The sequence below is a fragment of the Rhodnius prolixus genome, unplaced genomic scaffold (genome assembly GCF_049639745.1).
Source record: "Rhodnius prolixus isolate KJV_2025 unplaced genomic scaffold, Rpr scaffold_1, whole genome shotgun sequence".
Lineage (NCBI taxonomy): Eukaryota > Metazoa > Arthropoda > Insecta > Hemiptera > Reduviidae > Rhodnius > Rhodnius prolixus.
Window position 1 is genome coordinate 8,860,034 of NW_027411581.1, and position 25,736 is coordinate 8,885,769.

The 25,736-nt window shown below is 31.2% G+C and overlaps 3 protein-coding genes and 1 long non-coding RNA gene across 10 annotated transcripts; 2 read left to right on the forward strand and 2 right to left on the reverse strand.

The window, feature by feature from the left end:
- The first annotated feature begins 1,052 nt into the window (after window positions 1-1,052).
- On the forward strand, window positions 1,053-15,269 carry Cln7 (CLN7/MFS domain-containing 8). 3 transcript variants are annotated; one of them, XM_074134800.1, is made up of 10 exons: window positions 1,053-1,408; window positions 5,580-5,740; window positions 5,936-6,179; window positions 9,204-9,317; window positions 11,146-11,346; window positions 13,051-13,150; window positions 13,223-13,357; window positions 13,467-13,573; window positions 13,657-13,856; window positions 14,405-15,269. In XM_074134800.1, exons 2-10 carry the CDS (start codon window positions 5,666-5,668, stop codon window positions 14,648-14,650), a joined length of 1,422 nt encoding a protein of 473 aa, XP_073990901.1. In that variant the 5' UTR covers window positions 1,053-1,408; window positions 5,580-5,665; the 3' UTR covers window positions 14,651-15,269. The 3 variants fall into 3 exon arrangements, with proteins under 3 accessions (XP_073990901.1, XP_073990821.1, XP_073990749.1); XM_074134720.1 differs by having other exon boundaries at window positions 5,585-5,740; XM_074134648.1 differs by having other exon boundaries at window positions 5,593-5,740.
- LOC141460509 (uncharacterized) lies at window positions 14,994-15,464 on the reverse strand. The gene is made up of 2 exons (XR_012462104.1): window positions 15,327-15,464; window positions 14,994-15,237 (listed from the first exon to the last, which is right to left on the reverse strand). It is a non-coding gene; the product is annotated as an uncharacterized lncRNA (long non-coding RNA).
- Window positions 15,300-19,099, forward strand: LOC141458657 (uncharacterized). 5 transcript variants are annotated; one of them, XM_074137123.1, is made up of 5 exons: window positions 15,300-15,395; window positions 15,949-16,212; window positions 16,860-16,955; window positions 18,275-18,577; window positions 18,772-19,099. In XM_074137123.1, exons 2-5 carry the CDS (start codon window positions 15,978-15,980, stop codon window positions 19,017-19,019), a joined length of 882 nt encoding a protein of 293 aa, XP_073993224.1. In that variant the 5' UTR covers window positions 15,300-15,395; window positions 15,949-15,977; the 3' UTR covers window positions 19,020-19,099. The 5 variants fall into 5 exon arrangements, with proteins under 5 accessions (XP_073993224.1, XP_073993321.1, XP_073993069.1 ...); XM_074137220.1 differs by having other exon boundaries at window positions 15,300-15,391; XM_074136968.1 differs by lacking the exon at window positions 15,300-15,395 and adding an exon at window positions 15,601-15,741.
- A 1,242-nt stretch (window positions 19,100-20,341) lies between these two features.
- Window positions 20,342-25,552, reverse strand: Tsp96F (Tetraspanin 96F). The gene is made up of 5 exons (XM_074138577.1): window positions 25,279-25,552; window positions 24,629-24,823; window positions 24,372-24,545; window positions 22,787-22,999; window positions 20,342-22,663 (listed from the first exon to the last, which is right to left on the reverse strand). The coding sequence occupies exons 1-5, from the start codon at window positions 25,342-25,344 to the stop codon at window positions 22,511-22,513; spliced, it is 801 nt and encodes a 266-aa protein (XP_073994678.1). The 5' UTR covers window positions 25,345-25,552; the 3' UTR covers window positions 20,342-22,510.
- Window positions 25,553-25,736: the final 184 nt, after the last annotated feature.

The window sequence follows — 25,736 nt, forward strand, 5'->3', positions numbered from 1 at the left end:
GAAGTTACTTTCGTCTCGTAATTAGATTATGATTATCTGCAAATACATCTTTTTACCATTGCAGCCGTTACAGATTTCTGTCGAATTTTTCGACCTAGATACAGAATACAGAGCACCTTAGGTTTATACTGGCATTGAGCAGAGCCACCTAGCAGCTAACCGACGGAAAGAACACGTTATCAAATGTTATGATTGCTCGGCGCCAAATGGTATTATTAATATGTAGATTTAAATTGGAAATTAATACAGTATCGAGCGTAGAAGTGTAAATTTACCAGTTTCCACTTTGTTGGTCAGTTGCCAGATCTGTTGGCTGCGCAGTTTCGTTAACATAAAAAAGGTAACGGAACAAGAGGATAGAGAACGGATATTTTGAGGTTGGGTCTACTCAAAATTGTAGCTCAGCAGTCTCTCCGTGCATAAAAGTAACTACTATATATTAGACCTTTAGGTTTTCCAAGGTAGACCTGGCTTGTACCACTATTTGGAATTTGGTTATGGCGTCCCAACGACGACCACGAATAACGAACATATGGAAAGTTGGAAGAGAAAGAGTGATAGAGTATATTGTCTGTTTTATACACCACTGATAAAATGTCTGCTTATGCTACATCATTTTGTTATACATACATACATATATTAATATTGTTCTGATGAACTAACCTTAACATCTTTATCTTATTAACCTACATTGTAACGTATTAATAGTTAATGTGATAAATAATATAATTTTTTTTTTTACGGAACTGGCACTAATTTTATGTTATTTTTATAACTACATATGTGAGCAAAATCGAAAAACTAATCGCAAAAGTACAAAAATAAACTGAGTCAAAAATGTCAAGAATTTTAATTCAAATAGTGAAATTTCTTCATTTTATTAACACCTGTAGATTTTTTTTTATTTTCAAGGAAAATTATTGTTGTAACTGCACTTAATTTTTACTAAACTTTGTCCATTATACATTAAATTTTTACTTGATGATATTTTTATTTAAAATTATTTTTGAAACTAAAATACATTATCAGTGCCACTTATAGTAAGGCAAGGTAAACCTCCAAGTGAAGGGTCATTGTCTAATGATTTGACAGTTGTGATACTAGGTGTTAGTGTTGTTTAAAAATATAATTTAAATGTTAATGAAAAGGTGAACAAGTTACTAAAGTGCTATTGTGTGACTTCACTTAGTTCAGTGTTTTATAGGATAGACTGACGAAATGATGAAAAAAATTAGCTATAGAAATATTTATTTTAAAAATTAGTGTTTTTTTTTCACTTATTGCAAATGGAATCAAATTAAAGATATAATTAAGAAGATTCTTATATTCTTTAAATTTTCTGGAAATATTTTCTCAGGGCAATGTCGAATGTAGATATCAGTCAAATGGACTTTCAACGAAACGATAAGTACGATATCATTATAATTCTTCCTCAGTAGAACCTTTAGGTATTAGGAAAAGTTAAGTCGAAACCCTATCCGGGTATTAACTCCAATGTTTTTCTTTTAATTGTTTTGTATTATATATATGATTTGATATCAAATGTGACATCTTTTTGGTTAATTTTGTAAAATTATCACATTTAACATATTTCTACTTCATATTTATTTTAATCCTTGGAGAATCTGCCTAGCAACTCGCTACTGCGGCTCAAAACGAAAATTAAGCATTGGAGTTCTCACGAATCAAAGGGTTAAAAATATAAATACTTCTGAAAAAATGAAATATTTATTCTAAAACCTCAACTAGTGAAAATTAATTAACATGTCATTAATCACAATCAACTTGGGTTTTTTGTTTTTTTTTGCCAAATAAATATACTCTTTACAACTTGTTAGTAGCAGATAGACAGTAATTTTGACAAATTGTAACAGTTAAAGACTGAGATTTTGCCCCTGACCGATCAGTTGAATTTATCTGCTGTTTTTGAACCTCGAGTTGTTCATTAACATTTTTATAAACTGTTTTCCATATCTAACCGTTTATCCTACAAATATACTTGACTTATAAAATGACTTTGACGGGGAATTTTAATGAGTTCACCATTCTTGTATGCAAAATAACTTGATTGCTAACTAGTGTTTCACTAAATTCAGTGTCCTAAGTGAGACTGTTCAAAGATACCTTCAAGAAAGGTTTTGTTATTTTTCGTACATAAATAAATATAAATATACAGTATGTACTGAACTGTTTTTGAAAACACCAGTGAGACTGCCAAGTTCCCCTTAGTATGTTGATATTAAATTATATTACAGCCCATAACCAGCATAAGCATCTAAAATTTTGGTTCTGAAATCATCAAACGAATGTCATTACAAGTTTTGAATGATTATCGTGTAGCACAGTTTGCTTTCTTGTCATTAAAACTTTCAAATGTTTTGTGGTTCCTAACTCTTCAACTGCGGGCTTTCCTTTAAAGTGCCTTTTTGTTGCTTCTTTCTTCTACCTAAAAAGTTTGATCATGCCAAACATGTGCTTATTGCATTCCTAAATGAAGTTTCCATGATTAAACAGATATACAATGTTTCACAGTTTCTCAATCATATTGGAGAAAGATGTGTATCTATTCATTAGAGCGTTTGATGTACTATCAACATCAGTTAACCCAAAATTCCGATATACGGTTCGAGGTTTGCTGTTGGGACTCATTATTTTATTCTTTTTCTCTTTTTTCTCGCTATTAACTAGGATATTCTTTAGTTGACTGCGCCAGAGTCTTGCAAGACGGTACGACCATTTATAATCTTTACCATACTCTCTGATTCTACCCAGTTTTAGAGAGGTGCCGTTTCTATAACCTGTATTACCCTCTGCTACCAACTTCTATGAACACGGTACTTATAGCATCATGGATTAAGGGAAGGTGTCTCTTCTGGCCTACCCTAGGGCGTTCGGGGAGTATTGATGTTTTGATGTTTCTTGCTTTATTATTATATTTTTTCTAAATTTATACTGGAAGGGAAGACTAATTCGCCATTAATTATGCAGAAGATATTGAATTGATTGACATGTTCTAAAGCACTCTCCTCGAAAAGATATCTTCTACCGAGGAGCAAGGAACAACAGTTTTCTTGTATTTTTTTTTCTTAAAAGTTCTTCAAACTTGGAGTTTGTATTAAAAGTTCTTTCATTTTAATATTAGATAAGTTTACTATAATAAACTTATATTATCTTTTTCTTATAAAAATTTTTTCCGAAAGTACAATACGATTGAAACATTTTGCGGCAATAGAAAATAAAAGCACCTAATAAATATTTAATTTTCCTTATAAAATAATAATTTTTTGTTTTGATAAATTAGGCAGTTCTCTGCTCACAAATATTCTTTGGAAATTCATGCTAGAATTCGTTAAATAAAACATGTTAGAGGAAGAATCCAAAAGTGAAAAGAACTTATAGTTAAAAGAGGCATTCAAAATTAAATCAAGGTGTTACAATAAAACCTTTCATTATCTTAAGGCCTTGAATAGTATTACGAGGCCGAAGATAATGTTTATGTACTTTAAAAAAAACCTTAATATGGGCGAAAAGACACAATTGTAATTTCTGAAACTTTTAAGGACAAATTTCAAAGAAAATGAGATGTGTTCAACACAAAAATAACTTTAATAAACTGGTGTGTGAATACTACTCATGCGATATTTTTAAAAAAAATTTCACTGGCTATTCACAAAACACACACAAAAAAACAAATAATCTGATGCGTCTTCTTGACTGGATCACTTGAGGATAGAAGCTGTCTACTGTCTCGAATAATTAAATTGACGTATATATGGTAATTTGACTGAAATAATCGGACTTAAAAACATGTGATATGTGCTGAAATTACAGAAACATACAAAGTTTATAAAAAAAATCCTGAGCTATTTTTTAAAAATTCCAGAAACATACAAAGTTTATAAAAAAAAATCCTGAGCTATTTTTTAAAAATTCCAGAAACATTAAAAATTCATTCAGAAAAATACGAGTAGTACTTCTGATTGTGGATATTTCTCCAACTCGGATTTTTTTTAACTCATTTATCAGCCCTAAGTTATACGAGAACAGGACCTACATTACATGGAATGGTTTTTTAAAGAGAACCCACTCCCTTCTTCAATAACAGCTCTAGAATTTTTGTATTATCGAAATGCTTTCCTCAGAAAGCACAAATTGTGGACAAAGCACAGCCACTAAAAGTATAGAAGAAAATAAAAAGTAAAATATTAAAACATGGGGTAAAATGCCTATACTAAGGAGAAAAAAAAGTTTAATGAGTAGTTTAAAAGTTAATGTCTAATGAGCAGAGCAAATTTATCATATAGCAAAAATGTTACTAAACAGATAAATGAAGTAAAAGAAACAATTACTATAGGGTGAATTTATAATTTATAGGGTGAATTTATTAATTTATTCAAGTAAAATATTTTTGAATAAAAATAATATTGAATTTAAATTTGAATAATATTTACATTTAAATATGTCGCAGTTTTTAGTAAAAAATTACCTTGAGTAAAACATTATCTAAAAGTAACTTGTATTTAATTAGAACAATAGGTGTTATCATCATCAAAAAATTAGATAATAAAGGATAGCTCTTAATATGTAATTCCATACTGTGATTCGTTTATAGCTGTGTAAACTTAATATTTATAAAATTAAGAACTTTAATTTACTCCGTTCTTTAATTTATTACATTTGCTGTTACAATTATTTATTTGTACATTCGTTTTAGTTCTATTTTCTTATGTAGTAAAAACATTTAGATTTAATGAACTTTTATTTGTAATGAACAGTAAGGATAGAAATAGCCCATAGAAGATTTTTTTCATAATTGATAACATAAATTTTTATTTTAGAAAATTGGCCCTTAGATTTTCTTTTCCTAGGGGTTTCGTACAGCACATTGATCGGAGGCCGAAAGTGCATTGAAAAAAGCTCCGGTCGCTAATAATATCAAAAGTCTGACATAGTAAGAAAATAACATGATTGAAAGCATAAATAAATAAAGATTTTTATAAATAATGATTTTAAATAAAAATATGGATTCGTAGTTCTAACCTTGCTTCAGCTGCTAGGAAAACTGATGAAAACATTTTTCCTGCAGCTGTAATAAATTAAGTATGCGATTCTGATGAAGAACATGTCGCATATTGTTTTAATGATTTATGTCCCTCTCTTTAAAATTTTTAGAACATAAGTAATAATCTACAATTGTGCCAGAAGGTAATTAAATATTGATTACATTTGATGATATTTAGAAGAAATCTTAATTTGTTGAGCTATGGTAACTGTTGTCCAATGCGTTTGTATTCCCTTCAGAAAACTTTTTATTGGAAAAATGTTCATAGTGCAGCAAGATTTCCACCATATGCACGACATTAATTTGGTAGTTGTTTGATAAGCACCGCTCCAAAAATAGGCACTTCAATTTTTTGTACTTTATGCCTACTGCGAATTTCTTAAAAAAAAAAAATTACAGTCCGAAAATTGTTAACAACAAATACCTTCATTAGAAAAATACCATCTGTTTGAGTCCCAATCTTTTATTATAACTAAGAAAATTATTACTTTGTGGTCGAGTTTTCAACATAATAAAGTTAAGTGTTGCAGAAACTTTGGAGTTACTGGCGACCATCTCGAGACTGTGGCAGAACGGCAACAGAGATGGGCTTCCATTCGCATTATGTATTTCACAGTATTCTTGATGTCACTGGGTTTCAGTGTCGTCTTGACAGGACTATGGCCTTATTTAAGACAAGTAATTATAAATAATAACATAAATCATTTCTGTAAGACACGGATTCTAATAAAAATTAGTTCATACTTTTATTGAATATATTTACAAGAAAACATAAATTGAATGAATTCCTTATGAACATTGGTATTCCTACATGTTCTGAAAATAATTATTATTGTTAGTTAATTTTTTTTTTTTTTTGTTCTGTTTTTACAGTTGGACAGAACAGCATCAAAAGACTTCATGGGCTTCGTTGTCGCAGCACACCCTTTCTCTCAAATGTTATTTTCACCATTAGTCGGGTTGTGGGGCAACAAATTGGGAAAAATTAGAATACCTCTAATAACCACAATAGTAGTTTTTATTTTCGCTAGCAGTATATACTCATCTATAGAAGTTTTTGATAATTACCGAAAATACTGGATTTTATTTGCAAGATTTCTTGTTGGTGGTAGTGCAGGTAAATATATTTTGTTTAAGGTCAGAAAAATAACAGAAATATGAGTAAGAAGTTTGTTTTAGTATGTAGCCCGACTTAATATAGTAAAAAAAAGTAGTGATCATTATCTGTGAAGTATAAATGGGATTTTTAAAAATGTAATTATTTTTTTTTAGTTTATTAAATAGCAACAATAAGATAGATGGTTTTGTAACCGTAAAAAAAAGGATAACCTTTTTTTTCTTTAGTTTTAAGGAGCTCTTTTAAATTTAAAAAAGTTTTTTTCATCAACGTTTCGGCAATTTATTGCCTTTTTCAGGAATCGCTACAATGTAATAAGCTCGTTTTTAAATTCGCTGAGTATAAATAAGAAAACAATTAAATTATAAATACGTTTAAAGAAATCTGTTAAGTACGAGGGGGTACCCAAAAAAAACCGGAATTATTTTTTAAAAGCTATTTATTTACAAATTTTTTACAGAACAACCTTATCCCCTTCAAAATACTCTCCATTACAACTAATACATTTGTCCCACCGGTGCTTCCACTGTTCGAAACATTTTTTGTAGTCATCTTTAGAAATGGCTGACAGCTCCTTCTTCGTTTTTTTCTTGACCTCTTCAATGTTGTCAAATCGGTGACCTTTCATGCCCTTTTTCATGCGTGGAAATAAGAACAAGTCGCACGGAGCCAGGTCAGGCGAGTAAGGTGCGTGGGGCAGCGGAACCATGCCATTTTTAGCCAAAAACTGTGTAACAGAGATGGCTGTGTGTGCAGGTGCATTGTCGTGGTGGAAGAACCAGTCTCCTGTTTGCCACAAATCGGGTCTTTTTTGGCGAACACTATTGCGCAATCTTTTCAAAACTTCCAAATACAAGGTTTGATTGACGGTCTGACCTGGGGGGGACAAACTCTGAATGGACTACGCCTTTGGCATCAAAAAAGCAAATCAGCATTGTTTTGATGTTTGACTTGACTTGACGACATTTTTTTGGTCGGGGTGAAGATGACGTCTTCCATTGGCTCGACTGTTGCTTTGTTTCTGGGTCATAACCACCAGTAACGACCTTTGACAGGAAGTCTGGATCAGTTTCAAGCTGTTGTTTCAAAACACGACATGTTTCAACTCGATGTTCTTTTTGATTGTCAGTCAGAACTCGAGGAACAAACTTGGCAGCAACCCTTTTCATCCCCAAATCTTCCGTTAAAATTCGCTGAACCGAGTTCCAAGATAACCCACTACTCTCTGACAGTTGATCAATTGTCTGTCGACGGTCTGTGAACACCAGCTCTCGAATTTTTTCAACATTTTCGTCGATTCGGGCAGTTGATGGACTTCCAGAACGAGGTTTGTCATCAATCGACATGTCGCCATTTTTAAACCGAGTAAACCACTCGTATACTTGAGTTTTTCCCATAGCGTCATCTTTGTAAGCTGTTTTCAACATTAAAACACTTTCAGCAGCATTTTTGCCGAGTAGAAAACAAAATTTCAGAGCTGCACGTTGTTCACTTAAACTTGCCATCATAAAAAACGAAAAAAGAACAAAACAGCGCTGGTAAAAACAATCACTGCAGATGCACAGAACAAGCCAGGCAGACAACACAGGCAGGACTGAACTGGCAAGGAATTGCGCTATACACGTCTAGCGGCAGAAATGCGTACTACATAAGCTCCATGCGCGGCAACGCAATTCCGGTTATTTTTGGGTACCCCCTCGTATGTGTAAAACTAAAATGTAAATTTAAAGTTCTGATTTAAAAAATTGTTTCTTTAGGTTTTGACTTAAGAATTAACATCACGACTGTTAATTGATGGACTTGTAATTTATTTGGGCTGGCCAAACCTATATTTATTTTGTACTATTATGTAACATATGTTGTCTTTATGAACAACTTTTTAGACCATTAAGCCCGAGCAGGTTTGATTAAGTAACTAGTCAGAGTGCTGACGAAACAATGGTGTTAGTCAGAACTTTTTTATTTTAAATTTTAGTTTTCTATTGTAAAAAAGATTTCTTCAAATGTATTTGTTTATTGAAAATGTGGTTAGGTTCGAAAGGCTGGAAGAAACGATCTCTAGAAAGACTGCCAACTTTTTAAAGAAGTTTGGTTTCCAGTCCAAGGGCCTTCAAATCCAAATCAAATCATTTTGGTATGAGCAGTTTGACTTATGATAAGAAATAAGGCATTTTTTGCAGATGCATGAAAAAAATAGAGAAGAAGTTGATGTGCGTTTGCTAGAAAGAAGAATTTAATTATAAACGTCTATTTTTTCGGGGGCTTTAAAATCATACCACCTTACGAGTATTAAGAGACGTGGGCGGGACCGAAGCACATATTTATTGATAACAATTTTTACAAACCATATTTATTGAGGAGAAGAATGTTCTTTAATGGTCAGAAGTTTTAGCAACAAACATTTACTCCAGGTAACTTTTCAAGTAACCCACCTCCCCAATTACCTGAGAACACTAAAGGTGTTTGAAACGTTCGAACAAATAGAGATTTCTGATTAAATATAATTGTATTTTTTGGTCCCTCCTAACCATTAAAGCGGCATAAATTACATAGATAATTAAAGAGCTATGTTCATTGTTTTTGGTGACTGATTCCATTAATCAAGTAGGAAGAAAAGAATAAAGCCAATTTCAGTCATGATTTTTTATTTGCCAAACTTTCGACTAGGGACTTGGTCATCTTTAGTGCTTATTGGCGTATTTATATTTTTACATTATTAGAAGTGTGGTGTCTGCATATGAACTGAGTGTCACAGATTTCGAACACTATTGTAACACTATAGTTGGCCATTCGCTTAAATGCCATAACATTTCTTTTCAATTTTCAACTTAGTATTCATGATTAATTTTGGATTCTTGTTTCTGCATGCAGCGAAGTGGAATGGAGTACGTATAAATATTTAAATAAAAGTATATATATATTATTTGACTATATATATATATATAGTTTTTTCTCTTTGCTTTGGATATTTGTAAGCTGTTTTTTAAGATAGCTAACTATTAAATAAAAACAAACATTTTCCAGCGAGTATGGCGCTATGTCGATCTTATGTCTCAGCTGCTACCAAATATGATGAACGAACTAGAGCAGTTTCAATGATATCATTGGCCCAATTATTAGGATTCATTGTCGGACCAGGTATGTTATAAATAAATTGTATTGCAGATTGCTATATTTTGTTGATATAAATATCGAGTGCATCACTTTGATGAAGAATTTATTTTATATTAGTAGTTTAACCTATTATAAATTAATAGTAATTCTGTAAATCTGGATTTAAAGTTCAAAAACATTTTTTGTATCCTCAGTGTTGTATTTTTCACTATTTTTCTCATATATGTATTTTTTAATCAAGGCGAGTCAACTTCTGAAGTCATTGGCGCTCGAAGCCTCTTTTGATTTTAAAGATCTTTATTTTTTTTTTTTGTATATTATTACTAGTGCACGTAGCTTTTTATTCCAATAATTCTAAAATTCAATTAAAGTCAAGCATTTGAAAATAAGCAGATAATTTGTTTATGCATAATTCTTATTTGTTAAATTCCTACTTATAAATTAATGTGGTGTGTGAAAAATGACAATTTTGAAGAAGTTCCAGGAGAATGAAACTATCCCTTAATTAAATGTCAACTTTACAAACTCTTAACATGTTTCAGTATAGACAGTGCTTTTCAGCTGTTTTTGACTATTGGGGGAAATCCTGTGAAAAGTTATTAAGCGTTCTCCTCAGGGGAATAGCGTATAAAGTATTTTATCCGACGCATCTTTCAAAAATTTAATCAGTATTTAGAAAAAAAGAAGAAGGTTCATTACATATCACTAGGCTGCTAAGAGAGTAGAATAATAGAGTAGAGTAATTTGCAAAAACAAAAACAAAAAAATCAATGAAGAATAATGAATGTCATGTGATGAGAAATGGGAAATTTTAAGAGTTATATTCAGCGGTAGGATCGCTGTCTAAACTACATTTTCGTTATTGCATGAGAAAAAGTGAATATTATGCGTTTCCTAAAATAAAAAAATTCATCCCTATATGCTGGAGAAGGCCCACATGTTCCAGCAATGGTTTGCTTGTTCTAGCAAGATATCTCCAGGCAACACAATTTAATAGCATTAAATTAAATTTAATTCTAGCCTTTTAATCCAAACTTGTGGCTCACTTCAAATAATGTTCTATTCGGGCTATGGTAAACTTTCATTGTGATGAAACTCTTTAATAACACAACACAGATGTTCTTTTTTCACTGAGATTTAACGAAGGCTGTCAGTAACGGACCCAACATCTGCAAGGATAATATCTTGAACGTCCAACCACAATGAACTACATTTAGAACCTGAATAATAATAATATGTATATTTGAAAATGGTAATTTACTTATCACACATTTTACATACTACATACATCTAGACATGTAATATCTTTCTCCTATGAAATCTGCAAATTGGAAATAAGAAAGAAAAAAAATTACTTAACAATTAGGATTAAATTTGTCCGGTAGAACAATTGTATAAAGGATGATCGTCTAAAAGTGCGCAAAAATAATATATGCAAATTAATACTCTGGAAACAGCCAATTCAATTTTTTTTATACACATTATTTTAATGAAGGCATTTTTTGTTTAGTATATTTTAGGAATGTTAAGTTCAATTAATGTATTTTAATCTGTAAAAAAAGAAAGAAATTAGCTAAGTGGATAGAATACAGGATTTCCCAGAGAAAGTCTCGGGTTCAAATCCAGCTTCAGGGGTTTAGATTTTTGCCTTCCAAAGAGCTTCTTACAGCTCATCGTCTGGTGATGGATAGTATAGCCTGTAATGAGAGAATCCTGTTCGCATGCCGGCAATGCACTGGAAAAAGCTCCGGGCGCCTATAATCTCAGATGTTGACGCGCTTTGAATCAAAAAAATTAATATACGTACTATAAAAGTTATAGTATGGGACTTATAATAATATTTACCAAACAGGATTGCAAGCCGCAGTTACTCCACTAGGTGATAATGGCTATCGCTTCTCACAAAACGTTATTGCATTAAACATGTACACAGCAGCTGGCTGGATAAATGTAACATTGGGAATTATCAACTTCATATTAGTATTACCGTTTTTTTTCAAAGAAAAATCTATCGCTGCTAGGGAAGCAATGCTTCTTACTTCGGCGACAAATGGTAATGTATGGTTTTGCTTTTAAAATAAACTGAACATATGCAAATTTACTATAATTTTATACACTTAATTAAAAACTTGAATTCACTCAAAATTCAGTTTCAAAATTTCATAGACTAGCAGCGTTTTAAGTTGCACCGATTAAATTACAGTATTACATACAAAAGTACGTAATAAAAAATAATTTATACTTAAAATTATTAAAATACTTGAAAAGTATAATTTTGCCTAAAACGCTGTTTCTCGTAAATTAGTTGCATTAACATAGCTTGAGTTGACGCATATTCAAATCTGACGCATTTTTTTGCAATATTACGAAAAACGAATTGCACCACAATCGCAGGATGTTGGATGTTTTAGTTAAGCTTTTAATGCTGTTAGTCTTGATACAAGAAGCCCAATTAATTGTTACTGATTTCTCATTTCAGGACCATGTAGGTCGTTATATTTATTACGTACCATGTTATGTTAATCCTACCAAATTATATTAATGAACTAAAAAGGTTGCTAAAATTAAGAACTTGAAGAAGATACCTTAATCGAAACTCTTTACTAATTTGTTTTTTATTTTCACTCGAAAAATCGCTACTGACTTAAAGTTAGTGTACTTATCAAAAGAAGGTCATAATTAAAATTGCCCCTAGAACAGTTGATAGGACAGGGTTGATTGTCAAAAACTCTATGAAAAAGCGTAATGTGAAAAAACATCCAACTTTGACCATTTTTTTCCCCCCTATTTTTCTATTAAAGTTTAAATTCCAAAATTTTCTTCAAAATAAATAGCATTTATATTTGAAACTACTTTAATTTAAATTTATTCTATACGCTCCCATTCAGTGAATTGATCTTTTTTACCAACCACATTGTACAAGAAAAATTGCTTCACTTGTAATTAGCGAGAGTAAATCGTCTATATTTTGACCATTTTTTTTCTTATTCAGGGCCCTAGATTTTATAAACACATTAGATTATTACTATTATTAACGAAAATGGAAATTATTAATTATAACTAATTGATTATATACAAATGTAGATGTTACTTTGGTAAAGTACTAGAAAACCAGTATATTTGTTAATTTTTTTGGGCGCATTAGCTAACTTATAGTTAATGACAATTAAAAATGTTTAATTTTTTTCAGAATTTGAGGGACCAACCTGAGGTAATTTTTGTTGAATTTCTTTTTAAGAAAATTTATTATAAAAGAAAGGCTCCTAAAAGCACGTTTTTTTAAAAATGGTGAATCGCTTTTAAAGCGAACTAACATAATAAACATTATTCAAAATAAAAATCAAATCAAACTTTATTTGGATAAAGATACAATGTATCTTTAAATGTATGCAATTGTAAATATGTATGTAATTTTTAATTATTTAAAAAAAAGTTTTAAATTTAAGAGCTTATAGTCTACAGTTTATAAAGTAAACATGAACTTGGAAAATTATTCAAAGTTAAAGAAAATTTAATAAGTAATGTATAAAAATATACATAACTAAATAAGTAAAAATCTTGAGGATAATTGTTGTAAGAGAAAGTCACAATCGATGTATTATAGATATTTTAATTAAATTACCAAATTACTGTTTATAGAAGCGTCTTAAGCGTGTTTAATGCATTTTTCTTGGAAACAGCCTTAAATTTTTAGCCTTCCCAATTCCTAAAGGAAATTAGCAATCTATATAAAACGTTCATAACATTCTTGTTGCAGAGAGAGAAGCTTGGAAAAGTGTGAAACCAGACTACCTATCTGTATGGACCCTAATAGTAGCCTTTTTTATTTTATCTTTTAATTTTGTTCTTCTAGAAAGGTACTTTTCTTTAAATTAATTTCTGTAGAATTTATTTTAAAACTCCTTGAAGTAAAAATGTCAAAATTTCAGTCTTGGTGCACCTTTGACTATGGACCAGTTTGCTTGGTCGAATAAGGAAGCTCTTTCATATCTAGGAATCTTATTGTCAGTTGGGGGATTAATCGCATGTTTTACTTCTGCTCTCATTGACCGTATGAGTAAAAGGTAGATTATTATTATTATATTAAGTAAAGGGTTCAAATACTTGAGCAATTTATTTTCACTCTTTCTTTCTAATGGAGTAAAAACTTATAACTTAAAATGCTTTGGATAGGTTTGGGGAGCTGCCAACGTTGCTATGGGGAAGTTTTCTTCTCATGGTTCTGGGCAGAGTTACTTACATACCCTGGGGCTCAGAACCCCCTCTTATTGCGTATCCACGTATGTGCACTGTTTAAATTAAATATTTAAATGTTGTTTTTTTTTATCAATCATCGCAGTAATGTTTATTCACTTTTTTTTAGCTGATGAAAACGCCACAGTTTTAAATACTACTGAAGCACTTCCACTGGGTTGCCCTTCATCTCAGGAATGGTGTCTTAGTACTCCAGCAATGACAATAAGCCAACTAATATTAGGATTCGTTTTTACTTCGATTGGTTATCCAATCGGTATCACACTAATTTTGACGATATTTTCTAAAGTCTTGGGACCCAGACCTCAGGTAAGGTACAAAGATTATTTGATCTTCTTTTTCTTTTACTTTTTAAACCGTTCTGTGGCCTTTTTGTCTAGCGGGAGAAAATCTGAGTGACAGTTCCCACTCTAAAATTAAGGTCACAAATTACTCTCTTTTATTATTTGTCTGCTTATATTCAAATTACGCGAAAGTTGTACTTATTATAAATCGATAGTATGTGAACCATGTTAATAATGTTTAGCTGACCTCCTAATTTTTGTAGTAACTAGAAAAGGTTTTTGCATTCATTATGCTACTTGCAGTGCTACTTTCTTAGTTTTTCTGCGGTAATGAGGAACTAACTCTATTTTAAAAACAAAACTAAAAAAAATCAATTGATTTCGAGAAGTACTTACTTCTTTTATTTTATGTTATTTAATTTTTTCGTGATTTCAAATGAATTTCATTTTATTTTTTCGTATTTAACTCTTTTTAAAAATACATCACGCTTGAAAAATTAATTTGTTTGTTCTTTCATGTTTTTGCCTAAAAACATAAAATCACCCTGTTCTATTTCAACACATTTGTTTCAGGGTGTATGGATGGGATTAATAACTGGTTCTGGATGTTTTTCGCGAGTGATTGGACCGATATTCGTGGTTTATATTTATACTCACTATGGTACGATTTGGACATTCAGTAGTACAGCAGTTATGATGGCAGTTTCAATGATTTGGTTACATATTTTTAGTCGTAGACTAGAACGTGCCTGCAAAACAAAACCCAGTGCTGGCAATCAATCCACTTTACGACATGAACTAAACACAGTAGACTCGTAGCACACATTTTTATTTCGCTTTTTACATCTACCTCAGTAAGTGAGTTTACTAGCAACAAATTACACTGCTGTTCGTGAAAATAAATTATCTTGTTAAGAACTTCAACAAAGTATGACAATTCTAAGTAACCTTTTTATGATCTCTAGCATTGAATTTATTGGTATCTATGAATGTATGTAGTGTGTAGGTGTTTTTTAGTTTTGTTTTGTTTTTATAAAGAAAGAAAATCACAAATAAATACATGAGATATTTTTGCATACCATTCAAAATACATCAGATAAGTAGATTTTAAAGAAATAATTTATTTAATAGGTAATTCGTTCTTTGTCTAGAATGTTAGTAAAATCAAAATTTGTAACTGCACTGTTCTGAAATTACTACAGGTTTTTTTTTTCATTTTATTAATTGTTATGCAGTTTTGTAATGTTTATTTGTAAAAAGACACATACCAGACAAAATCAGATGTTCAGAAGATGTTATTACCCAGAGGTAAAAAATGTTCCATTTGCACTAAATTTCTGTTACTATTTGGTGTTATTTCTTCTCGACCACAAATATATTTCCAATCAGTAAGAACATTTATGTTTCTGCGCATAAATAAAAATGTTTTTTAATCGAAGATAGATTATTGTAAACCTCTGTATTTTAGATTGAATTCCGTTGGGAAACAGCCTACCCTGTGATTCGTATTTGGTCTTAAATTACAAAATCTCAAAAGATTAGTGTTAAGTGCGCCAAACGGTAGGTATGCACGTTCAGGGTTTGATTCTAGGTATTTGCTTTAGATTTAAGAAGTTTGGTCTACCTCCGCCCGTGATCCTGATTGGTATCAGATCCTTCTGTTGCATGATAAACTAGGTAATCTTGAAAGTGTATTGCTGTGTAAAAATGTATCTACTACTTGTAACATACATTTACTAAAATATTTGACAAAAGAAGAAAAGAAATTAACTAAACGTAGGCTAACCAACTTTTTGATTACCTACAAAGATAAATAAAATCATATGTTTAAAAAAAAAAGTATGATTTGGTGGTTTGAGTGAATGTAGTAGTTAACACCAAAATGAACAATCAAGAAAAATTAGGAGTGGGTAAGTTTCATTGTCTTACTAGATCAATAAAATTATACTCTTAGTGCAATTATAAAAAATATTTCCAAAACTGATAAAGCATTCAATTATTTTTCTACTTGTTAGCGAAAAGATATCTTTTATAATATTTGTGTTTTATAACATTTTATATATTGCTGTATTTTTAATTATATTTAAAAAAAAACATACATACATATATCTTTGCAGAATTGCAGAAATCTTTGCATGAAGCTCAAATGTATCACACCCATTTACATGCTTTGTACTACAAGTATAAAAGTTGTTATGATGCCATAGTGAAGCTAACTCCAGAAGAAGTAGACCTTATTTATAAATACGATCTCCACGATACTGTAAATCGTATAAAGAAAAGGTTTTGGAAAACTCTTGAAATTTTCACAAACGTATTTTTCAGCGTGTCAAATTTACTGCTTCTGAAAGAAAATACTGAAAAAAAAATAGAAAATTCTAGTAAGTAATATTAAGTGAATATGTAAGATAAGTATTCAAGAGGTATTTTTTTCAAAGGGAGACGTAATCATTTTATTTTATTGGAATTGTATAAAATGATTGTAAACCAGGGTGTAAATATTATTGGTTAACATTTCTCAGAAGAAGTAACTGTTTCTAAAACCAATGTTAAGGATTTTAGAGAAATGGTTAAACCAATAAAGAGGAAGACATGTAAGATAAATAAGATCTTTTATGTATGTGATTGACCGTAGAAATCTATCTTCTACATGATGTTGATCCCATCCTGATTCCTTGGATTTGGAATTAAACCATCTAAAATTCAGTTTTAATTATTAAAGTTATTAATTTTTTTCTTTAAGGACGCGAATCATGAACCGAAACAAGTAGAACTAAACTTTGATCCGCAGTAATAAAAGTTCAATCTATAAAGTTTTCAGATTGTCGGAGGTTTTTGACCAGTTGTTATCTTCCTGGGACAGAAATTTTGAGATTAACTGAAGACGGACACCTAAGTCATTTTAATACATTCTATGTTCACAATTGAGCTGATTATGTTAAGGGATCATAACATTTCTAGAACCCTCTTCAACAGGGTATAGAGATAATATGGTTATGCCGTCGCTCAAACTTTCTCCGATTTTCAGGTGAATTGCATAACTTCGTGGATAAACATCTCGAATCAGGCATTCCACGCTGGAAAATCCTATCTGGTCTTGTTTTAGAATCAAACTCTGACTCAAGTGAGTGTATATTTGAGAAGTATCCTTATACTAATAATTAGTAGCGTACCCAGAAAGAAAAGTTGAATATATGCTTTGAAAACTGTATTGTAAACAATATATTTATTTTGGAAATTTCTGCTGAGAGAATAGATTAGAAGGCTTAACCCCATTTATAGAGAAACAAGATATCCATAAGTTGTTTCCATTCCAAACATAATCCTCTAATTAAAAATTAAGATTAAATAAGTCAGATTTGATTCCATAGTGATCAGTCAATTCGTGATAGTCATCCAGTGCGATCCTCGGAATGTATTGTGCCACTCTTAGTTGGAGCACCTCTCTAGCTTGCTTGTAGAATTAGACAAATTGAAGCTCGAGATCTACTCCAAGAGTCAACTCTCAGCCACACACGACCTTCACCTGACAGGATATTACCTCAATACTCAATAGTGCCGCTTCTTTCTAACATACTTCCAAGACTCTCCATTGCCAGGTCTATGTATTTACTCAGATTTTAGTGAACAAGAGGTTGTTGGTATAGTACCGTAGTACATTTAGACCGGAGGCTAGTAATGAACTTTATCTTCTTTCTTCGGTGTCTTCTCACCAACGTTATTTTTACACAAGTTTTGTTGCCAGCACTGCTTCAGCATTCTCTTTGCCGTAAATGTTCCTTTGAGAGATATGAATTTCCCCTGCCGGTCAGGCTGCCATTGCATTGTTGTTTCGTTCTGAATGCTAGGGGCATCCAGACATTGTGCACTCATTCTCTTCAAGTTATGTGGACAATTCGACAATGGCCTTGAACAAGTTGGATAGGACTTGATAGCTGCTAATAAAGCTACCTGGGTGTCTGAGAACATTCTGTAGTAATTGACTACCCTCCTCAGTTGTGTCAGATAACTGCACCAACTCTTTCTAGGCTTACTGAGATATTTTTCCGGGATAATGTACCTACTCAGGGGCTCTCACTACCTTTATGTGAAACAGGCTGTGAATCACGCAAAGAAAAAAGGAAAGCTATTACTTTGAAGTTTTCAGTTTTATTACAAGAGCAATCTGTATTAGAATGAATAATTTTACCACTGTAAGAAAAACTGTCAAGGAATATTATTTTCGTTACTATAACTTTTCTCGCAAAAAAGTAAGCGCCTAAACTTATCAATCTTGCTAAAGAGAGGCCATTATCGTTGCATAGATGCGTGTTTTATTATAATGTTATTTGTGTTTGGTTTACGAAGCAATAAACAACACTATTATTATTACTTACTTCGAATAAATGCTAGACTTAATTTTTATAAAATAATGTGTTCATGTTTCATTTATTTTGTCAATAGGATCATTAGACATAAATGTGGAACTAGAATGGCAAATAAAAGCAATTAGCGCCAGTATCACTTACGCTGAACACAATATGATGAAATTTAGATTCGCAACTCGCCATGCCCCAGAATTTATGAGTAGAATCCGAGTTATTCTTAAATGGCCTCACTCAAAATGGAATGGCTCTAAATTAAAAGGCCTAAACAAAAATTTGAAACTGCTCAAAAATCAGGAGCTTATTCTTCTAGAACACTTAGAAAAACTAATTAAGTATCATTTTTTACTCTTTGTTTTGAGTGTTACTGTAGAAATAGCAAGTGGGTAACATTTTACTATATCTCAAGAAATTTAAACTAACTACAATTCAATCAATTATTATTTAAATAATGTTTTTCCCGTAAAGGCAGCTTATTTAGCTAACTTTAAATAAGCAGGCTTCTAGTTATAAATAAAGTAATTATCTAGCTCATTCAAGTCTCCGCAGACAGCTATAATATTATTCTCCATGCAGGAATGATAAAGAGAAATGTATCGTTCAAGGCTAGTTACTCCGACTCCAGGATATTGAAACAGAGTAAGACTGACCCAAATGAAAATAACTCTATTGAAAAAATTAAGGCTGTATCAGAACTTGGCAGTTTGGACGGAAACTACAAAAAACACCATAAAACTAATTATAACAACATAAGACCACTTTCCAGAAGACGACGACCGTTTCTTTATAAAAAAATTCTAAAGTACGAAACACATTGTGGGTAATTTTCTTTCAAAAATCTTCATCAGAATGTAAAAATTCAAAATTGAGTTAATAAATGATTAATAAAATTTAGCCATTATAAGGGATGTAATGAAATACAGATAGAAATAATTAATATTGAAAAGTATTTAGATATCTATTTTATTATTTATTCCGTACATTAGCATAAAATTCACGATATACAAACGTACAAAGTTGTAGTTTTTTTAATTAATAAATAACACTGAACTGCCGCAGCTCGTTTAATTAACTGATTTCCGTCAGTCACCTGAGAGCTTCAGAAAGATGACACAGATGAAACAATAGATTGGACCGGGATATTTTGGCTGCAGGCATTCATGTTCTAGTCCTAACATCTCTAGGATTAATATTATCCTGAATAGGTAATATCCAGTAACTTGATATAAATAAACTTGACCTCTCTCTCAATAGAATTCTGCTAACACAGCCATTGAACTAACAGAGTTATTGAACTACTTGCTAAATTGATGGCTTCGTTATTAGCTTCTTCTATTTTGGTTTTTAACATCTTCATTAGTCCCGATTTTCAGCCTAACATGATCGTTTTCCATGATTTCCATAGATTTCTTTAAATGAAAGTTAAAGGCAATGGGAGAGCGGTTTCCTTGCTACAAACTAAAGTAAAGTGATAGCCTATTTTTTCACACAGGCCTTAACGTCCAACTACCAATTAGATATCATTAAAGGGGGCGGATGCACATAACATTTTTTTCCAACAAATAAAAAGCAGCAACACGAGGGATTCAAACAAACTCCTAGACCATCACCCACCCCGGGTTTCTCGCAACAATTTTTGGTCTTTATAAACTTTTACGAACACACCCCCCGCACTTCTGTAACATTAAGTTCAATGACTTCTATAATTATGCAATAATGTTCTGTTGACCGATTATTCTTCTAATAGCTTTTTTATTTTAGAATTAGTTACAATAAATATATATTATCCTTTATCTTCTTGCAAAATTATTATAAATTATATATTATTTATTACATAAATTAGTTATAGATCAAAGCGCAATCAAACAAGTTTTTGACTTTTGGAATTGTATTGCTTATTCCACTTAATTACAAAAGTCGTTTGGAACAAAATGCAAACCAACAAATTTTTGTTTTATGAACACACAGATTTGGTGTCATTATTTTAAATAACACCCATTTGAATTTATAATTACCAGTTCTTTTGAAGCATCCCCATCTGATAAAATAATTATTTTAATAAATATAGCAGAACAATAAATGTGCATATTCAAAGAAGAACACGCCAAAGATTTTTTTAAAAATTTTTATTTAGATTAAAACAAAATAAAAAAGTAAAAAAATATATTTGATTTGGTTATTTTTACACTTAAAAAAGGCAGATATTAGTTTTGGTAAAACTTCATATAAATGTTAATTTATTTGGTTTTAACAGAGATTTTACTTTTACAGTCTATGTTACACGTAGGGCTTTACATTAAGGCACATTTAAAAAGAGAAAAAAATTAAAGCTTCAATTAATATCAAGATCGCAATAATGTTCTAATGAGTAAATGTCTAAGTATAACTTTTTTTTTTTGTATACTTCTTCCTTCAACTGCAAATAAAGAAATTAGAAGATTTATACGGAACAATCACTTGAAATTATCAAGTGACTTCCAGCCTAACATGTACATATATTATTACGCAAGTACATATATAATTTTCATCATAACAAAAGCAGATCTGAATTCAAAACTTCCTATTTTAAAGATTTTCAAACGTTATTATTTGTCTACAATACTCAGCTATAAAAACAAAAACTGCACCCCTATTTTGTAACCAAAATTTTGGTATTTTATAGAGCTGTAAATGTCACATATAACCTGTTCAGCAAAGAAGTGAATCATATTTAACAAATTACGAAATTGAGAATCGTAAATTTAGACAATATTTACTTTTAACATATAGTAAGCAATAATTACCCTCTACAAATTCCCTGATTTTATTAGTGAATTAAATATTTTTAATCGAATTTATCACTACACTAATTAGGGTGGCCTGATGGCTAACTACGCAGAAATGAAAGGCTAAAAAAAGGGTTTACAGACCCTAGACTTTTTTCAATTTTAATTCTTTACACGTTTTGATAACTGTATATACCAATGGAGTTGGGTTTATGGAAATAAACTATTTATAGCGGTGGTTTGTAACCCCCAATCATTGAAAACAGTGAATTTTTCACCAATGGCTAATGTGATCTATCAATTTAAGCCTTTTTCATCTTTCAAATTTATTTTGTTTCTTTTTATTAAGGCACTTGAAATTCGGAGTCATTGGTGCACTCTAACTTAAAATTTGGAGCCTTTTCACACACTGTTTATCACCGACAGTGGGCTGTAGGAAGCTCCTCCTGTAGAAAAATTAAGCCAAGATTCAATCCGGGATCTCCGCAAGGGAATTTAATACGCTAACATCTTTTACAAATCCCTTAGCGCACAGGATCAGGATCAATCAATTCTTTCAGGTGTTAGGCTCCATTTTTTGTTATATAGGCCAGTATTTTTTTTAAAATTATTAAACCTTAGGGATGAAAGGATTTAATTGAACATAAATTTTCGTTATTTTAAACATCTCGATCTTAAGAACTAAAAAACTGAACAATAATAATGGCAAGTATAGAACTTCTAATAGAATATTTAATGAGATTTCATTTAAAATGTGACAATAAGATAACACCTCTTTCTTCCCGAATATATTTTCAGTACGTCTTCTTGACATTTTTATAGGAAAGTAAAATTTGATTTAAAAAAAAATCGTACCTTCGTGGGCACACCTTACTCCAAACTAGCCTCTTCTGCTTTTACATGGTAGTGCAGAAAAAAAAAAATTCTCATAGGTTTGCACTTAATACACTTTCCACGGTTACAGTCACTTTGGCAAAATTCGAGGTTCCAATGACATCCACCAAAAGGCAAAGGCAACCATTGCCTTACTACAATCGCAAACGTATGAATGACATTGGATCACGAATATAAGGAGATGAGGTTATCCAATCGAAGGATTCAACATCTTCAACTGAATTAATTCATTACAATTTCACCCCAACTGTTAAAAAATAAAATAGAAATAAGCTAATAAATGGCAAATAGTGCATTCAAGAATACAACACTTATTCATAGAAAAAATACATGGCACTAAGTTGTTAGAACTCTGTTACCATAGTTAAGAAAACAACCAAAAATATATATTTTTTTAAATACATTAATTATGGCTGTTTATTACGAAGGATTCTTCGTTCTGGCAACCCATTAACTTAACAGTTAATACTATAACTGCAAATGTAAATTTGCTAAAACATTCAGTTAATTTTTCATAATAGTAATGTTGAAATTAATTAAAATTTAACATCAGATATAATTATTAAGATTAGTCCATTAGACTTAGTTTTTTAAATAATCCTTATGCCAGATAATTGCGATCAAAGACACTCTCTTATTACATCTAATATATAAAACTACGCTTTATAACTGTTCAGCTTCTGAATAGAACAGCAAAGTACTAATGAGAAAACTAAACCTAATAGTTGCACAAGAATAAGTAATGCACCAACTGCGCTGAACCAGCTCATGTAATTGGAGAGAACATCCAACAATTTGTCTGAACATCCCTGTTAAAAAAAAAATGAAAGAAGACATATACCAACATACCATTTAAAAAACTAATCTACCAAGAAATAAGCAACTTTTAGGATTTCCATTAAAAAAAAAACACACACACACACACAGCTTACCTGACTATAAATGACATCAGAATAAGGAGCTGCTGCTTCAGACTTGCGAGAGCCATCGCAAATAACTTTAGAATAATCAGATGAGCAACATGAAGCTGGCAACTTGTAACTCTTAGTAGGAGAGGAAATAGACAATTCGATTTTAGCTTCTTCATTAAATGTTTTACTACTTAACCAGTCCACTGGACCAGAAGAAGCTCCACAACACTTCAGCTTTAACAAAAATTAGATTTTTTATTTTTATTTTAATATGGATTTGAAAGAAAAACCATCACTCAACCCACACATATTTTATATATAGTTTAATTATTAGGTTTATGTGTAAGCTCAGATTTAATTTCTAATTTATGAATAATAAATAATCACAATTCAGAACAGTTACTAAATGCTCACCGCTTCTGAGTATTTTCTTCTCAAATTTGGAATTTGCGCTACGGAATACATTAAAATTCGGGTTGTCAAAATAAAAGTAAAGAAAAAAGGGTTCATTGACAACAAAATCCTCAAAATGATAAAATAAATTTATAGCATGAATTTCTAGCTTTTTATTTACTTATTTACTACCTGTACCCGACCAGGCGTTGCTGTGGCTCTGTCTGGTTAATAGGAAAACAAAGGAAAGAGAAAGTGCACGTTTCTAATATGTTTAATTTCACAATGCTTGTGGGTATACAATATTTTTTGTGGTTCCATTGTCTGTGCTAATATGGAGATTGTCAGGATTCCCGACTTCAGAACACGCAAATTTAATTGTCCATGTGAGAAGCAATGTCAAGATATAAACAGTTCTAAAGATTGGCCCTGAGCTTTGTTGATGGTGTTTGCAAACGCCAATCGAATTAGGAATCGCAATTTCTTAAATTGAAATGGCATATCCATTGGAAGTAAGTAAGGAATTCGAGTGAGTAATGATGTAATCTTCCTCACTTAATCTTTTCTATTCTTAGTTTTTTGCTTACCAGGAGCCTCTTACAATCCGTACTATCGCCCGGGTAATATAATCGGTATTTGTTTCGAGCTTGTACGACCGGCCACTACTGCACTAAAAAAGGCTCCAAGAGCTAAAAACTTCATGAGTTTGATGTACTATAATAAAATAAGAGCTTACTAGAGCTTCGATTTGAACAGGACTTTGTCCTTCTCCATAGATAAAGAATAATAAACATTCTACATCTATTATGAAATGGGTTACTTTTTTTTAATCTCAAGAAAAAGAAATACGGTTGTAATGTAACCTTTCCAACCAGGGAAAACTCATTAAATTTCGATTATTATTACATGACGCAAGAATTATTTGTACTACCAACTGGATATAATTTGGATATTTTGTTTTTGTACTTATGTTTGCAATGCTAATGATTTAACGCTCATATTAAGGGTTAACCTAGTTTTTATCCCCTGAAAAATGTTTATAGAAAATATTTAAAAGGGAAATTGTTTTTCTGTTTCAACAATTCGCTTTCAACCCAGGACCATGAAAAGAAATCTTACGATTGCAGTGACAGCTTAAGTAAACAGTTAATAGCTAAAAAGATTCAGTATTTGAAGTAAACACGCGGGTTGAAAGGAAATAAAAATAACTTACTTCACTTTGAATGGTATCAAATTCTTTCGTTCTTGATTCGTCTTTTCCATAATCGTATTGGACTATGCTTTTAACGCTTTCTTTTACCACACTTTCTAGTTCTGCTTTATTGGTATATGCCCAAATTCCTGCTGAAATTTCTGCCACCAATATTATTAGAAGGCAACAGAAGAACTGAAGAAAAAAAAAAATTGTAGGGTGAATTTCCTTTAATATAATAATATGACATGAACAAGTAAAAATACATTTCTACTTACAAGTACAAGAAGAAGTCGCGACTCACGGATTATTCCACAGCACCCTAAAAACCCAACAATGAAAAGAAGAATTCCCAAAGCCAGAAGTAAGTATACTCCAATAGTATAACTAGAATGATCTTGTGCCAAACTAATATTTAGAACTGGATCATTCAACATCCATACGGATAAAACTACCAATCCAATTCCTGAAACCTAAAATGAAAACTATTAAAACACAAACTTCTGTAGAATGAGAAACTTTAAGACGTAGGGTAAGTATCTGTCATAGGAAAGTCATAAAGGAGTAATTCGTGCGGATATACAAACTAATAATATACTAGTCAAACCATCTTTCCTTTAATTATACGATAAAAATGTGGGCTGGGAGGTACGATGTATTACTTTTTGTCATTCTCATTCTCTTACAGCGTTTTAGAAGGCTTTTCAGTAAGAAATCTAACGAAGCTAAACAAAAAAATTAAGGGCCACAATGGATTTGGCTGTATAGCTACCTCTATTACTTTAAGTAATATAAAACAAGAAGCCTTTTTTAAGGTTTAATAAAACTAAAGCACTTTTTCGGCAATGCTTCATTCAAAGAGTAATACTTTATCAATGCTCCCTTCACGAAAGGAATATTTTCTATTCTAAAATATCAATTTGCTTACCCAAAATATAAGATTGATGAAAAAAACTAAATACTTCATCACTGTAAAACACTTTCCCACCCCCATTATTTAAATACGCCTATTTACCAAAAACGAAATAATTAGCTGCCAAGGATCTAACTTCACTGACGTAAACACTTGCCTCTATGAATCAATATGAATCACTGTACAATCTTTAGCAGATGCAATTGCATGTACTAATAAGGACGAAAGATTTGGGGAGGAGCATAGGATTGGCTTATCAAGTAATTTCTGCACAGAACATAATGAGTAAATCGATAAAAACCAAAATCGATATATGAAAAAGAACAAAATTAAACCAAAAGTGTAAAATTGAATTTATATGCTTAAGATTATTTAAATTTTAAACGACCAACTATAAGTTTTGCTGTTAAGAAGAACCTAATGATCTTTGCTTGTTGCAGACTAGTTTTACCTAGTAAAAAAAAGTAATAATA

Coding starts and splice junctions, on each gene's coding strand:
- LOC141458657 (XM_074136968.1), top strand. CDS start 15,714: ATGAACAATCAAGAAAAATTAGGAGTGG. Junction 16,213..16,859: donor AAAAAAAATAGAAAATTCTA/GTAAGTAATATT, acceptor TCCGATTTTCAG/GTGAATTGCATAACTTCGTG. Junction 16,956..18,274: donor AGAATCAAACTCTGACTCAA/GTGAGTGTATAT, acceptor TTTTGTCAATAG/GATCATTAGACATAAATGTG.
- Cln7 (XM_074134648.1), top strand. CDS start 1,362: ATGTCGAATGTAGATATCAGTCAAATGGACTTTCAACGAAACGATAA. Junction 13,151..13,222: donor AATTTTGTTCTTCTAGAAAG/GTACTTTTCTTT, acceptor TCAAAATTTCAG/TCTTGGTGCACCTTTGACTA. Junction 13,358..13,466: donor ATTGACCGTATGAGTAAAAG/GTAGATTATTAT, acceptor TGCTTTGGATAG/GTTTGGGGAGCTGCCAACGT.
- Tsp96F (XM_074138577.1), bottom strand. CDS start 25,344: ATGGGGGTGGGAAAGTGTTTTACAGTGATGAAGTATTTAGTTTTTTTC. Junction 24,824..25,278: donor TCATCAATCTTATATTTTGG/GTAAGCAAATTG, acceptor TTTTCATTTTAG/GTTTCAGGAATTGGATTGGT. Junction 24,546..24,628: donor CGCGACTTCTTCTTGTACTT/GTAAGTAGAAAT, acceptor TTTTTTCTTCAG/TTCTTCTGTTGCCTTCTAAT.